Source organism: Nothobranchius furzeri, chromosome 12 (assembly GCF_043380555.1).
Source record: "Nothobranchius furzeri strain GRZ-AD chromosome 12, NfurGRZ-RIMD1, whole genome shotgun sequence".
Taxonomy (NCBI): domain Eukaryota; kingdom Metazoa; phylum Chordata; class Actinopteri; order Cyprinodontiformes; family Nothobranchiidae; genus Nothobranchius; species Nothobranchius furzeri.
This window is the reverse complement of record NC_091752.1, coordinates 59,213,353-59,228,574: the sequence shown is the minus strand read 5'-3', so window position 1 is coordinate 59,228,574 and position 15,222 is coordinate 59,213,353. Positions and strand designations below refer to the sequence as shown.

At 41.0% G+C, this 15,222-nt stretch overlaps 1 protein-coding gene, 1 non-coding gene and 1 pseudogene across 2 annotated transcripts; all 3 read right to left on the bottom strand.

Moving 5' to 3' along the window:
- Positions 1-185: 185 nt before the first annotated feature.
- On the bottom strand, positions 186-374 carry LOC129166997 (U2 spliceosomal RNA). The gene has a single exon (XR_008565870.2). It is a non-coding gene; the product is annotated as a U2 spliceosomal RNA (small nuclear RNA).
- A 161-nt stretch (positions 375-535) lies between these two features.
- Positions 536-5,232, bottom strand: LOC139062181 (uncharacterized). Its single transcript, XM_070542762.1, has 2 exons — positions 5,101-5,232; positions 536-1,638 (listed from the first exon to the last, which is right to left on the bottom strand). Exon 2 carries the CDS (start codon positions 1,557-1,559, stop codon positions 690-692), a length of 870 nt encoding a protein of 289 aa, XP_070398863.1. The 5' UTR covers positions 1,560-1,638; positions 5,101-5,232; the 3' UTR covers positions 536-689.
- A 187-nt stretch (positions 5,233-5,419) lies between these two features.
- On the bottom strand, positions 5,420-5,551 carry LOC129166201 (U2 spliceosomal RNA; annotated as a pseudogene).
- Positions 5,552-15,222: the final 9,671 nt, after the last annotated feature.

Here is a 15,222-nt window from a genome sequence, read left to right as displayed (position 1 = left end):
AATAAAGTGACAGCTTGATTCAACATGCACTTGCCCTGCTGAACAGCCGCTCAGTATATGTTGAATTTGGTGCTGGTTAATAAAATGCTAATCCAGAACTGCCACATGAATTGCGGAACTGTTAGATTAACTCCGTTATTCTCCTTATGAATTAACTCATTCCTATTTTATCATTTCACACAGATAGGGGGTGCACCGTTCCTGGAGGTACTGCAATACCAGGTCGATGCGTGGAGTGGACGGAGCAAGCCCCTATTCCATCTCCCTGTTCCAAAAATCAATTTAATATATGGTCCCCGGATAGGGGACGTATCAGATATTAAACTGATAAGAACAGATTTTTTTTTTTTTCCAAAATTTTTATTGACAATTATCAGTTTACAATGCCTTTAAGAAAAATTTACAATAAAAGGAACTATTCAACTAGATGATCTCTGTCATTTGTCTGAAGGCTGTGATCCTTTTAAGTTGCAGTTCTCCATGACCCTCAACCTGGAGGTCCCCAGACTGGGGGGCGGATGGCAGTCATGCCAACATCAAAATGTACCCAGATCCTCCTCCACAAAAGACCCTTTTTCCTCTGACCCCACAGCTGGGGTGTGGTTTGGGATCCTCCATCTATGCGCTGGGATGTCAGGGTGTTGCTGCGTCAACCTTTTCTCGTGGACTCCGGCTCCACCATCCGAATGTCACAGAGGCGATTCTTCTTTGTGGCTGTGTCCTTGGCTCGCCGCCCGCAACCCTGACGATGTCCTCAGGGCTGCAGCCATCCGGATCACAGCCACGGGGGGGATCTGCATGTGATTTCTCACCAGCAAGTTTCTGGAGGTCCAAATGGCGTCTTTGATGGCGGCTAGGGTGAGCCTTTCCTCATCACTGAGTTTTTCTGGTTTTGCCGTACTCTGGCTCACCCCATAGAGCACTAGGTGTGCTGTCAGGACCTCCCTTGCTGGCAAGTACGGGAAGTCCTGGGCGCCGGCTGTTGTCCACAGGTCGATAGCAGCACTGCACTCCCAGAGGAGGTGCCGTACCGTCTCCGGTGCGCCACAGCCGGGTCGGGGGCATGCCGCTTTGGCTGCCATTCCTCTGGAGTGCATAACATCCCTGACGGGGAGGATCCCATGTGCCACTTGCCATGACAGGTCCAACAGTCTGTTTGGGAGACCAGGGCGGCTAATGCCTTTCCACACCGCCTCCGCCTCCCCACCTGCAAGTCCCGCAACAGGAATTGGGTCACTTCGAGCCTGTACAACAGAAGTTAAAAAACGCTGGTTTAAAAGAGTGTCCTTACTTTCATTTTCCAGATTAAAATGTGTTAAAAATGTCTTGATGACCTCGTAAGCAGGTGGCAACTGAAAGGCTACAGGTACTCTCAAATTACTTGGCATCAGTTTTAGCTTACGGAGGTATGAACCCATACAATAGTAAGACATTGCACGTGTCTTTACACCGCCCTGTTCAGTCATTACTTGTCGCATGTGGGTGCAGGTGTAATGTGCACCCAGACACAAATATAGGTCTGGAACCCCCATGCCTCCTTTTCCTTTGGGTTTCTTCATTTCTTCTCTCTTCAGTCTCTCCCACTTGGATCCCCATAAAAACTGGAAGATTGTCCTCTCAAGACTTCTTATCGTTTTCCTGGATGGTAAAAACACACTTGCTGCCAGTAAAAACAAAGGGATTATCACAGCTTTTATTATCAGCACTTTTCCATTCAGGGTTAGGTCTCTTTGTTTCCACAGGCCTGTTCTCTGTCTCACTTTTGCTGATATTTCTGTCCAATTTACCTCACCTTTACCTTCTTTATCAAATTTAATCCCTAGTATCTTTTGTTCATTTGAGTTTACCTTTGCCTGTGTTCTTTCACTTGCTGTCCATGGTCCATACAGCTGTAGTTGTGTTTTGTTCTCATTTAGTTTGGCCCCAGATGCTTTCCCATACTGCTCAGTTAATATAAAAGCTCTGTTTATAGATGCCATGTCAGTACACACGATATTAATATCGTCCATATATAAGACACATTTTAGGTCTTGACCTCCACTGCCTGGTATCCTTTGTCCTGTAATCCATTTATCGTTTCTTATCATTTGTGCTAATGGCTCAATGTATATTACGTACAAAATCGCTGACAGCGGGCACCCTTGTCTCACACCTGACCTGATTGGTATTTTTTTTGTTAGATGTCCATTTAGCAGACATTTACTGTAAACATTATTATATATTAACTTTATCCAGTGTTTGAATCTTTCAGGTAGACCTATTTTCTCCAATAACTCAAACAAAAACACATGCGAAACTCTATCAAAGGCTTTTTCGAAATCTAGGTTGGCTATTATTAACTTGGTGTTCTTTTCTTTAGCCATTGCAATATTGTCCCGTATAAGGATTAGACCATCTGTGATCTTTCTCCCTTTAACTGCACACGTCTGGTCTGAGTGTATAATTTGTCCCAAAAACGGTTTTAGTCTCGTTGCTAAAAGTCTACTAAAAAGTTTGCAGTCTATGTTTAAAAGTGTAATCGGTCTCCAGTTCCTCAAGTCCATTTTGTTGTTTCCTTTATAAATTAGGGACACGATTCCACACCTAAAACGCTCAGGTAGCTGGTCCAATTGATCAAATTCTTTAAAAACCTCCAAGATATCTGGTCCCAAGATCTCCCAAAATGTCAGATAAAACTCCACGGGTAAACCGTCTGCTCCTGGTGATTTACCTTTTTTAAAGGCTTTTAAATTCTTTTCCATTTCAATCATATTAAACTCTTTACACATTTCTTCTTTTCCTTCTCTAAACTCTGTCATGTCTTTTAAAATTTCATTAAACATTTTCATCTCTATCTCCCTTTCGTTGTACAAATCTTCATAAAACTCTTCAACAGTCCTCTTTATTCCTTCCGTGGTTTTTTCTTCTATTCCTTGTTTGGTTCTCAGAACTGTTATCGTATCTGTTTTACTCATTATTTTCTTAAAGAAGTATCGTGTACATTTTTCTCCTTCCTCTGCTTCTTTAGTTTTACTTCTTAAAATCATACCTTTACTTCTCTCTTTCGCCATCTCTGTCATTTGTCTTTTTATTTCTCTTATTTCGCTTGCAAAATTAATCCCATTTTGGTTTAAAACATAGTATCTTTGCAATCTTTTTTGCAATCCTTTTAAGACTCGTATTTCTTTGTCCTTTTTTTCTTTTCCTTTGTTACAGAAAAAGGTTTTTGTTCTTTGTTTAACCATTTCCCACCACTTAGCTCTGTTTTCAAACATATCCCGAAGTGTTTGCCAGTCCTTATAGACCATCTCATATTCTGCTCTTATACGGGGGTCTTCTAACAGTGAGCAATTTAATTTCCATAAACCTCTTCCTGGTACTAGGTCCGATATTATTTTACATTTGCATGTTAGCACACAGTGGTCAGAAAAAAAAGCTGGAGTTAGCTGAACATTCAAAGGTACACAGTCTCTTGCCAGTAAGTAATCAATTCTTGATGCTTTGGAGCCATCACCACTGCTCCATGTAAAGCCTTCCTTTTCTGGTTGCAAGCTTTTAAAACAATCTATCAATTTAAAATCTTGTGTTATCTTTCTCAATAAATGTGAAGTTTTATCAAGTTTAAAATCTTCCCCGCACCCTTTCCTGTCTTTACTATTCATTATACAATTAAAATCTCCTCCTACAATTATTGGCAACTTCCCTAGCAAATGTTCTTGTAAGCTTTCTAACAAATCCCATCTTTCATTTTTGCTATTTGGTGCATAAATATTTAAAATTTTGAAATCTTGTCCTAAATAGGTTAGTACTGCTAAAAGTGCTCTACCATCTTTTATCACTTTACTCTCTTTTATTATTACCCTAGGATTGTTTATTAAGATTGCTACACCATCATTTTTATTTTCATTTGATCCACTCCAGATTGAAGGATATGACCACACCTCTTGCCACCAATGATAGCTTTTAAGAAATGGTAGATTACATTCTTGCAGCAATAAAACATCATTTCTCATATCTTTTAGAGATGTTAAAACCGTATGGGCCCTTAAATTTGTCTTAATACCCCTCACGTTAATTGTTGAGATCGTGAGGGACATGAAAATGAGAACAAACCACATTACTCATATTGTCATTTTTTCATACAAAGGCTCTTGCCATCATTCATCCATTATCCTTGTCTTTTTCCATGGTGTTCTGTTTTACCCTTTCTCCTTGTTCCAGCTCTTGTAATGTGTTGGTTTTTTCATAATTATCTTTTGGACTTGACTGACCTAATAACGGAAGAAAAGATGTTTCATTGGGAGAGTCTGATGGAAAGATTCTAGATTCCTGCAAGGATTCATCTGATACCACATCATCCCTTCCTCTTTTTCCCTCTGGAATGGGACTTTGAGGTAAAGAGTCCTCAGCTGGTCTTTTAGCAGTTTGTATTACTGGTCTCTGTTCTTCTGTTTCCTTCTCCGTAATTTGTAACACCTGTCCCTGATGTTCTCCCTGTTCTTCAGTTAATTGTTTTTCAAGCTCCGCCCCCTTTTCCTCCTCTGTCATTGGTTCCTCTAGTAACTCACCAACCTCTTCTGCAGGTGTTTCCACTTCTCTCCTAATTAAGTCATCTTGTTTTCCCTTGCCCGCCTTAACTTTGTTTGCAAATGACTGTGGACAGTCTTTAAACAAGTGGTTTTCCATTCCACACAAGTTACATTTCCTTCCTTTATCACACTCTTCAACAGTGTGTCCTACTTCTCTGCATTTCCGGCAGAATGCTTTCTCACATGCTTCCACCAAATGTCCATGCTCCCCACATTGTCTGCATAATTTTGGTTGACCTTGGTAATGAATATAGCCTCTGTTTTCCCCCAACACGATTACCTGCGGCAGGTGTTTTAATCCCTGAAAGCCCTCTGGGTCCTCAAACTGTTGGATTGGTATCCTCCATGCACAGTTCCAAATGCCGTCAATGTCCCTAACTTTCACTGCTTGCCCTCTTACATTACAAAATCTACTCAGCCAAAGGCAAATGTCTTCACCACTCACCATCTCATTAAACATTCTTACAATCACTGTTTTTCTAGTATTGTCAGTCAGTTTCACAATTTCGAACATGTCGAACTCCTTTTTTACCTTTTCCAGTCTTGTCCAGAAGTCTTTCCATAGTGTCTCAGTCAGAAAACTTACATCGAATCCTTTGTTGAAAGGCAAGGTCAGGATGCAATTTAGATCGTCTGGCTTGAATCCCAGAAGCTGTTGGATCATCTTCCGCGAGAAATCCATACGTGACATCTTCTCCACCGTCAACCTGAAGAGAAATCGCGCACTGTGGTGCCTCCTCGCATCAGCGCGAAGCGCCGACATCACGGAGGCACCACAGAGTCAAAAAGCACACAAAAGTTAACAAATTTCAAACAACTTCAAATGTCAAGATTTCTCCTCTATTTGTGTAAAAAGGTCTTGCTACAGATTAAGCAATAACCTTCTCCACCCCAAGGAGCGGATCGCAACTCGTAAAACCAGATGCAGCGTCTGATAAGAACAGATACTACACTTGATCTTAGCCAAAAGGCCGAGAAGCGATACCGCCAAAGGGTCTGAGGACATGAAGTCATTCTGCTCATTGTCATTCTGACTCACGGTTATAAATACATCATTTTATATTTAAGCTCATAATGAAACCAGAGACCACATAAATGCTGTCGTGGGAGCGTTACGCGATCGAGTCACGTCACGATGCTGTGTGGATGCAAACTGAATAAAAAGTTAAGTTGAGGAAAAAAAACACGGCTTTGCTTCCGGGTCACGTGGTACACTTTGGTCCAATAAGAAACAAAACAGCCCGAATCGGTAAAAATAATAAATAAATAAAACTTTTCTTCATCTTTATTTTAAAATAAGCTTCAAGCGTTTACTATGCGAACTATATTCTTTATTATTAAGCACACTGAATTGCCCCGTGTTTGAAACGTGCTATATTAATAAAGCTGCCTTTCCTATTCTCAGGCAATCTATGAAATTTAATAAAACTGTACTGGGCTTCATGTATGAACGCGCTGGGGGAAAGAAAATGTTAAGTTTGATTAAATAAAAAAAATATTAAAATAAATACAAGGAACCGTATAAAAAAAACTGTCCTAAATATTATTTATGACGATGCATTTATCACCACTCCCACTCCAGCCAACTTTAGCTCCACTCAAACATTCCTCGCCTATTTATTTATTTTTATTGCCAATTTAACCACCTTGAAATTAAATAACCGTCCGTCCAAGAAAACGTTTGCTAATTAAGCGAAGCTGGAATGCACATTCAGGCTGTAAACCTAATTAAACTTGATTAGCCACTTATTTATTGATTCATACAGTTGCTTAAGTCATTCAAAAGTAAGAAAAGCACGTCAAACAATAAATAACTAATAGAGTCCCTTACCTGCAACAGCGGCCTGTAGGCCTCACCTGCAGACACCAGGCGCCATTTTCCCTCCTCCATAAAATGATTTTGAAAAGCAATAGTAGTTAACACTAGGCGTACCAACATGTCAACATGCTGACTAATGTCTAAATAGAAAGTAGCATAGGCGTCATTTTAACCGGGGACGCCGGGGACATGTCCCCGGCAAAATTTGTGATTGGCAGCTGTGTCCCCTCCACTTTCAAAAACGCCTGCTGATGAGGATTTTTGTTTTACCAGCTCAGATCTTATCCAGGGGTCGGCAACCTATTCCCATCAAAGAGCCGTTATACCCATTTCCCACGGTAATTTTGGACGGACCTTAATAAGCAGTGACTTAAGTGAAGCAGGCAGGTCGCGCTAGAAAATTTAGTTTAAAAAGATGTCATAAATGTTTTCCCCCGTCCTTTTTATTTATAAAATATGAAGTAAAAACTCACAATTTAATTTTCATTCATTTGTCATTAATATGTAGTCTACACCCGTGCGTTAAGTGGACCATCTTCCAGTAAACGCAAAGCATCCAGCCCACCTCTCCAAATGCGTAAAATGTGCATCAGCCGCTAGTTAGGCGCGCCGCGCGCACCATCAGCTGATCAGCCCAGACAAGAGCAGAGCAAATAGAGACAGGATAGAGGATAATTGTGTCTGGATGTGGATGGAGATTACATTTTACAGCAGCCTGATCATCATTTAAATACGTAAACCATCACCTGTCTTCTAGTCCACGCTATCAGCATTATTTTAATTAGTGTGTGTGTGTGTGTGTGTGTGTGTGTGTTTTTCACTTCAAACACTGGTCTAACAAACCAGACCAGTGTGTCCAGTAACATATTAATGTTACAATTAAACAGTTTCCCTTCATGTAGGCTAGGAACGTTTCACCTGCCGTGGCCCGACCGCTTCTGCTCCACATAAACTTTGTGCGTGATCAAATGTCTCTACGCATCATGCGTCTCCATATTAGAGACGGGAACAAGCGCTGTTCAGCCAAAGTTTCATAATTTCATAAAAAGAACATTTTTCCAAGTGACACATCCCTCAGAGAGACCGGGTTTCCAGACTGTTTCAGTGGGAGGAAATCTTATCGCATGGCCGTGGTTCTGCGCTGCGCTGCGAACCCCAGATCTTCAGCTCACTGTCCACCGTGGGCGCTCCGAGCCACGCTGAACACAGTGTCCAGTATAAAGCTCTGATGTTCTGATGGGAATCTTTTACCTCCGCGATGTGCGTTAACGATTAAAATGTCAGCTCATCCATGCGCATCAGTGTGCGTCGGGGTAATTCTTTCAAACCAAGCAACATCCTTGAGTTCATCTGTCAAAATAAACAGTCAAATGGAAATATCTGTAACCTGCCGTTTAACTGTGTTGCCTTCCTGTGAAGATTGTTGCAAAGAGAAACAATTAAACTTGATTAACCCCAGAGCCACCCAGAGCGCATGTGGATAGATTCCTCCCACTGAAGCGAGCGTTTTCCAAACCCTGTCTCTCAGAGAGACTTGTCACTTAGAAAATGTTCCCTGATGATGAAACTTTGGCTGAATAGCGCTTGTTCCTGTCTCCAATGTGGCGACACATCCAGAAGCCGTCTGAGGAGAATCCCAGAATCTCACATCCTCTTCAGCTCAGAAAGCGCCTATGATTACGCACAAGCGTGACGCGTCAACCCGGTCTCACAGTAAGACCGGGTTGGACCTGTTCAGGTTTACGCAGACAATCTTTACATTTAGAATTGGCATACAGGTGTAAAATTAATGCAGTAAAATATAAAGCATTTTATTTAAATATCCATTCATTATTTTACAAGCACAGAGAGCCGCATCAGATGGATGGAAGAGCCACATGCGGCTCCAGAGCCGCGGATTGCCGACCCCTGTGCTAGCCTACTTTATTGTCCCCAGCAATTTTTAAACCCCACTCAAGTGTATGGTTATTGTCCCCAGCAATTCTGAAAACAAACTGACGCCCTTGGAAAGTAGATATAAACTTACTAATGTCACTGCCTTCTGATGAGTCTGGTCCGTCGAAATTAACGGTGCCCTTTATTGTGCGCATGCGCAATCTATGTTGTGTATGTTCGCATATGCAATCATGTAGCCCAAATGGCTGACATAACAAGTTTAAAAGTGGAGAACAAACATCAACATGATAAAAAAATATTTGGGAATAAACGTCACACTAATTCAAGTCAAGTCGCTCAACTAACTTGTGAGTCTTACAATCACAGCCAAAATGTGTCAAAGTTTAAATGAGGAAATTTAAAGCAATTTTTATTAAGAATTAAATTTCTTCATTGATTTGTACAGAGACAATTTAAAAACTTGATGATCTACATCCTGAATTGAGATTATAGGTGACATCAGGTTAATTGAGTCACTTTTTGGCAAATCACTTGGTAAATTGCTAAAAGCCAGGAAGTGAGAATGAGTTGTGTACTTGTTGCTAATATGATGTGTTTTCAGTATGCGTGCCACACATAACTGAGGTTGTTCTGATCATTTTGGGACATGGTCACCGATGAGCCTACCAGAAAGAAGGGATATAGATATTTAAAAAACAAACTTTAGGCAACAGGCACAGTTCCAGCTTATGGCTGATATCTGCTGCAAGCCTCAGTTCCTGCAGTCCTGCCCAAGCCCCCACAGTGCGGCTCAGAAATTGAGGACAACCCGGTGTCGGTACAAGATCTGCTCGGGTGCAAGATCGGCTCGGGGTCCGTCGACTGCCGATGACATCAAAGTAGTTGATTGGCTGAACATGAATCTTACGGAAGTTACGTAATCACGTTACGTTGTTATCACGTTACGTTGGTCCAGGCAAATTTCTCTGTTGGAAAGATGGACAACTTTTACAAAGAAATCCATCATTACCTCTTTGAAAATACACTTTTAGCATAGAGCTGCATGTATATTAGGGCTGAACGATTAACCGCATGTGCAATTAAATTGCGATGTGACAAAAGGAGATTTTCTAATGGCTGCAACTTGGCAGCGAGTGGTTAGCGCAATGCTAATATACGTGGAAAAACCCATAGAATGCTAATGCTAATATCACCGATTACATTCTTACAAATTATGAATTAGAAACGTGCCAAATGATTACATTTGGAGTCTAATAGAAACCATCTACCATCAATCAAATAAGTACAGACAGGTATTTTAGTAAAGCCAGAAAACTTTTAACTCCAGAGTTTTGGCTAGCAGCTATGAGCGTAACTGAACTACGCATGGACAAGACGTCAAAAACTAAACACAAAATACTTCAATAAACGGGACACACTTCTTTCTTGCAAATACAATTTCACAGGTGTTGCTCAATGAAAAGACAAGTTTAAAATTTAAGAGTTTTAATTCTTCAATTTAAAGTAACGATTTGAATTGACAATCATAGGAAAAACAATCAACATTGGCAACCTTGTTGGACAATCTTTAACAGTTGATATTTTAAGCTTGCACAAATAGACCTTGTGTTGGATGTGCTAAGATTGAGGATGATGGAATTATGAATGTGTGCAGGTGTCTGAGATTGCTTCAGGGAGAGAAAAGGTGTCTGAGTGAAAAATGATGTTTTGCAATTAAACTTTAGTTCTTATTAGAAAAACAGCATAAGAACGCTATCTATTGTGTTCTGCCTCACCGTACTTAGGACCCCCTTTAGATCCGGACCCCGGAGGATGTGTTATCCAGAAGACACCTTGGCTGGCAGAGAAGATAAAGGTGTGTGGTGGTCCAGTCCCGGGTTGACCTCGGTACACGTTTTGGAAGCCTTCCGGCAGATGCGTTTCTCATGCTTAAATTAACTCAGAAATCAAAAGACTCTGGGACGAGTCTGCGTCAGCTGGTTGCATTTCAGCTATTCTGTCTGGCTTGACAGAAATAGCGTGGTGGGAGAAAAGAGCCAGCAGGGCTCCTTTCCCCGTGGCGTTTGTTCCGCACTTCCTCTCTCTTCCGCTCTCAATCTTGTTCTGCCTAACTTACCAAAACCACTTCTCTTCCCAAAGCAAACTTGTTGTGCGTCAGAGCAAATGTGTTTTGAGTTACTGTGGATACGGACCTGTGTGAGGAAGTGTGAAGGTCATCGCTAAACATCTTCAAAAACATTATTTCATTAAGTATACTGATTCATTATAGTTCATTATGATTACCCAAAGCATAATAATCATTCATTTGATTAAAATACATTTATAATGAGCAAAGTGATCAAATGATTATTTAACAAAAATAAAGGAAGCTTAAGACTCTGTTTTATTATGACTAGACTGTGGGTTGATTCCTTCTTCTGGAGATGCAGGTGTTCAGCTGTTGTGGAGTCCTTCAGACTTGCTGGCGCTTAGGTCTTAATCTATGGGTGAAGGTGCTGCGTGACCCAGCTTTGACCCAGCCGGGCAAATACGACCTTTGGCACAGAAACCTATACTTCCTCACGTTACAACGGCATGGACCAACACAACGTGGTCTCCACAACTAGAGATGTTGGGATCCTGAGTAAAGACATGTCTTACGACAGGCTTGTGGTAAGGACATGCAAAGGACCAAGAAACAACTTATTTAATCTGCTTAACCAGAATAATTCTGTTCAGCATCTAAATGGTTTTTGATCTAATTTTAGGAAAGGGCTTAGTAAGCTGAAGACCAAAGAAGAGTCAGCAGTGATCTTATATCATTTATCACTCAGGATAAAGGCCTACTGCTACATCTGGAAGTGAGTGTTAAATTTATAATTAAATTTGCACACTGTGACTAATTTCAGTCAAAACATGACTCATGAATTATTCAAGTGAAACATTTTCTGCTAACCTAGTGTTTGGACACTTACTTTGAGCATCCTCCAAAAATATCTCTATATTTACAGGCAATCCTCGCAGGAAAAGTGTCATCCACCTGGGCTACATCAAAGGGCAGGGTGAACATTTTCTTTGAGGAGGATGAGCAGCTGGACAGAGTGATGGGCTTCTTGACAAGCCTGGTTGAAGCACAGGCAACCAGATGTCACAATCAAGTGGCATTCATTATGGATGTGCTTCTGCCAGAGGTACATTCTGAAAATGTTTATGTATCACATGAAAATATTTTGTAGCATTACTGTTGTCAGACTATAACTCATGGTTAATATGTTCTCGTCTCTTGTCTCGTCTTCCTCCGCTTATCCGGGTCCGGGTCGCGGGGGCAGCATCCCAACTAGGGAGCTCCAGGCCGTCCTCTCCCCGGCCTTGTCCACCAGCTCCTCCGGCAGGACCCCAAGGCGTTCCCGGACCAGATTGGAGATGTAACCTCTCCAACGTGTCCTGGGTCGACCCGGGGGCCTTCTGCCGGCAGGACATGCCCGAAACACCTCCCCGGGGAGGCGTCCAGGAGGCATCCTGACCAGATGCCCAAACCACCTCAACTGGCTCCTTTCGATCCGGAGGAGCAGCGGTTCTACTCCGAGTCCCTCCCGAATGTCCGAGCTCCTCACCCTATCTCTAAGGCTGAGCCCGGCCACCCTACGGAGGAAACTCATTTCGGCCGCTTGTATCCGCGATCTCGTTCTTTCGGTCATTACCCAAAGCTCATGACCATAGGTGAGGATTGGGACGTAGATCGACCGGTAAATCGAGAGCCTGGCTCGCTCACGGGCCCCAACCCCAGGCCTGGCTCCAGGGTGGGACCCCGGTAACCCTCCGGGCCGGGTACTAATATGTTGTTACCTGCAACATGACAGACTAATGTCTACATGAAAGATGTCCTTTTGTTCACCTCATTACTCAGGCAACCATCCAAGCGCTTTCAGCTGTCCATGAATGTTCACTGGACAAAGCCACAGAAATGTGCGGCAGTGGGCTGCAGTAAGACTGGAGGTATTCTACAAACACAAGAACAGTGCTAATGCCTATATGTATTGTTTTCACATTGTTTATGACAGCCTCTAGGTGTAAATGTCATTTTTACTAATTGCTATTTATCCAGGGTAACTGCAGGTTGAAGGGAGCCAAATTTAAGACTTTTTAAGACCTTTTTAAAGGCCATTTTGACCAAATTTAAGCTATTTTTTAAAATGTAATTTCTGCTATAATTTCCTAACCACGTCACGAACGTGGGATTAGACATCCAGTTACCATTAAACTTGTACTTCTCCATGGCGTAAGCTCACACTAGCTTAACCAGCGAATGTGCTCATCTAAAAATAGCTCCCTTTCACAACCAACTGAATATTGAAAATATATGTGTCTCTCATATAAGCTCTTTTATATATTATTATAAGCTCTTTTATATGAAAATATATGTATCTCTCACATATGCTCCTTATATATTATCATAAATACATTATTATATGCCTTTTCATGGAATCTTGTTATAATATCAAAAACCCCTCAGTGCCTTTTCTGCACAAAGCTCTAACCAGCTGCATACCTGGAAGGGAGTAACACATCCCATCTCCTGTCCGCCTTATCTCACAGCACCAACTGTTCCGAGGATGTTGCAGGATGTGTTCCTGGCCATCTCAAGGTTGTATGTTCTTGGGATGAATTGGTCTTTCATTAACAAGGCTATTAGCTGACGTGCGTCTGCAAGTGCAGATGGCAGAACTACGTATGTAACATTCCATAATCTGTTAATAAATATAGCTGCTGATCAGAGAACGCCAGAACACTTGGATGCAGCAGACAAGAGCTGAACGCGGGGTTCTAGCTGGAGCTGCATGTGTTCTCCCCTCTGAAGCGGTGAAAAGAGACTGGTCTTCTGATTATTTGACTCCACATTCTACCAACAAAAGGTGTTTCTCTCCATCTTCTCCGAACCTGTTTTTGGTCTAACAGAAGAAAGACCAACAATATGTACGGTTCCGCTTACGCCAACATCGTACACAAAAAATGCTGAACACTAACTAGAAATTCACAAAAATGTCATAGAAATAAAATAATCTAGTTTATTGGGTCTTTGGTAATTTAAGACCTTTGGAAACTGTATTTAAGGATTATTTGTCATTTTTAAGGATTTTCAAGGCCTTAAATTTGGAAAAGTCAATTTAAGACTTTTTAAGGACCCGCGGATACCCTGTTTATCTTTGTCTCATTAGTGAGAGGCAGCTGATGTCCTATGCCATGGAAAAACCATGAGCAAGGAGGCAAAACAGATACTGCTCGTATACACGGAGAAATTCAGAAAAGCTCTGGACTCATCTGAATTTTTGAAGAGGCTGTAGCATTATGTTGACTTTTTTTTTTTGGAAGGTTGTTGTAAGGCCAATAAAAGTTGTTGCTGGTTATTTCATTTGTCTGAACTTTTTTTCTAAAGCAAAACTTTTCTGCTTTTGTGTTTACAGCATATTTTTTAAAGAGTAGTGTATGGTCAATATCAGTTTACTAGTCTTGTGAATTGTATACTTAATTCAAAATATTTTAGTAATTTGAAATACATATATACACATGTAAATATGCCTAAAAATTACACATCAGCAGCTTTTCACTGTAAAGAAGCAATAAAAATCATAAATAGTAACATAAATATTAACTACTCACTCGTATGAACTTAGACCCACTGTTAGTGCCTGTAATAACAAATGATTGAAAGTTAAATGTTGCTGTAGAAGGCGTGCTCCCATAAATGTTGGCTAGTGGGCTTAAGGGGTTAATTAAAATGATTACCACTAATTACTTTTTCTGATATTTAATTTTATTGCAGTTAAAATAAACACTCGCACATACATTACTCACCTGCTAACTTAAGTAAGCATAGGTATGTTGTGCCTATAGTCCGGCGGCAACTGATTATTTGTTGGTGGTATCTGTGTTTTATAATCTCACTGGGGATGGCCATAAAGTGTGTATGCAAGAAAAAAAAATCCATACGTTCATATTTAAATCTGGAGCCTTGTCTGTTTAATTACATTGTTACTATTTCTGTATAAACGTATTCCTTCAATTGTATTGTTCGCATTGAAAGGCGTTTGATATGAATCAAACCCCAATTTCCTCTGCTGGAGCCTGAGGCAGGGTGCTGCACCCTGGATCCGACCCAGGTTTAAGCTCTCCCCGCCCGCTGGGAGGGCTGCCGTTATTGAGATATTTCCCTTTTCTGACCACCAGGGGAGCTCGGGGGAGCTCAACAGGCACATGGGGGCGTGTTTTGTAGGGGGCGTGGTTTGTCGGGGCTGCGCCTGCAGCTAGACTCACAAAAACCCTGCGGCAAGGGAAAACAGTTTCCTCTTCTAGACAATCCTAAAAGAAAATATGCAAATAAAAAAAACGACACTGTAGACCAAAAAAATCAAAGGAAGGAGGAAGTTCAACGTTTTTACTCAGACCTATATAGTTCTAATTTCTGTGAGGAGGAATGTAAATCCTTCTTCACTCAGAAAAAGAACAATATTAAATCTATTGGAGAGGAAGACAGAAAAAATCTGGAGGATGATTTGAATATTAAAGAAGTAGAAAATTCCCTGAAAAAAATGAAAAATGGGAAATCGCCCGGTATTGATGGATTGACTTAGGAATTTCTTAAATTTTTTTTGGGAAGATGTTCAGGAATTGTTATTAAGTACATTTAATGAGTGTATAAATGAAGGATGTCTTACCCCAACAATGAAAACTGGAATAATAACCCTTCTTCCCAAACCAAAAAAAGATACAACAGACTTAGACAACTGGAGGCCAATTACTCTGTTGTGCAATGATTATAAATTATTAGCGCTATTATATGCAGAAAGACTGAAAAAGGTAATTGATGAAATAGTAGATGATAATCAGTCTGCGTTTATAAAAGGAAGAAGCATACATAATAATGTGAGATTAGTACTGGATATGCTGGATTATAGGTCTATT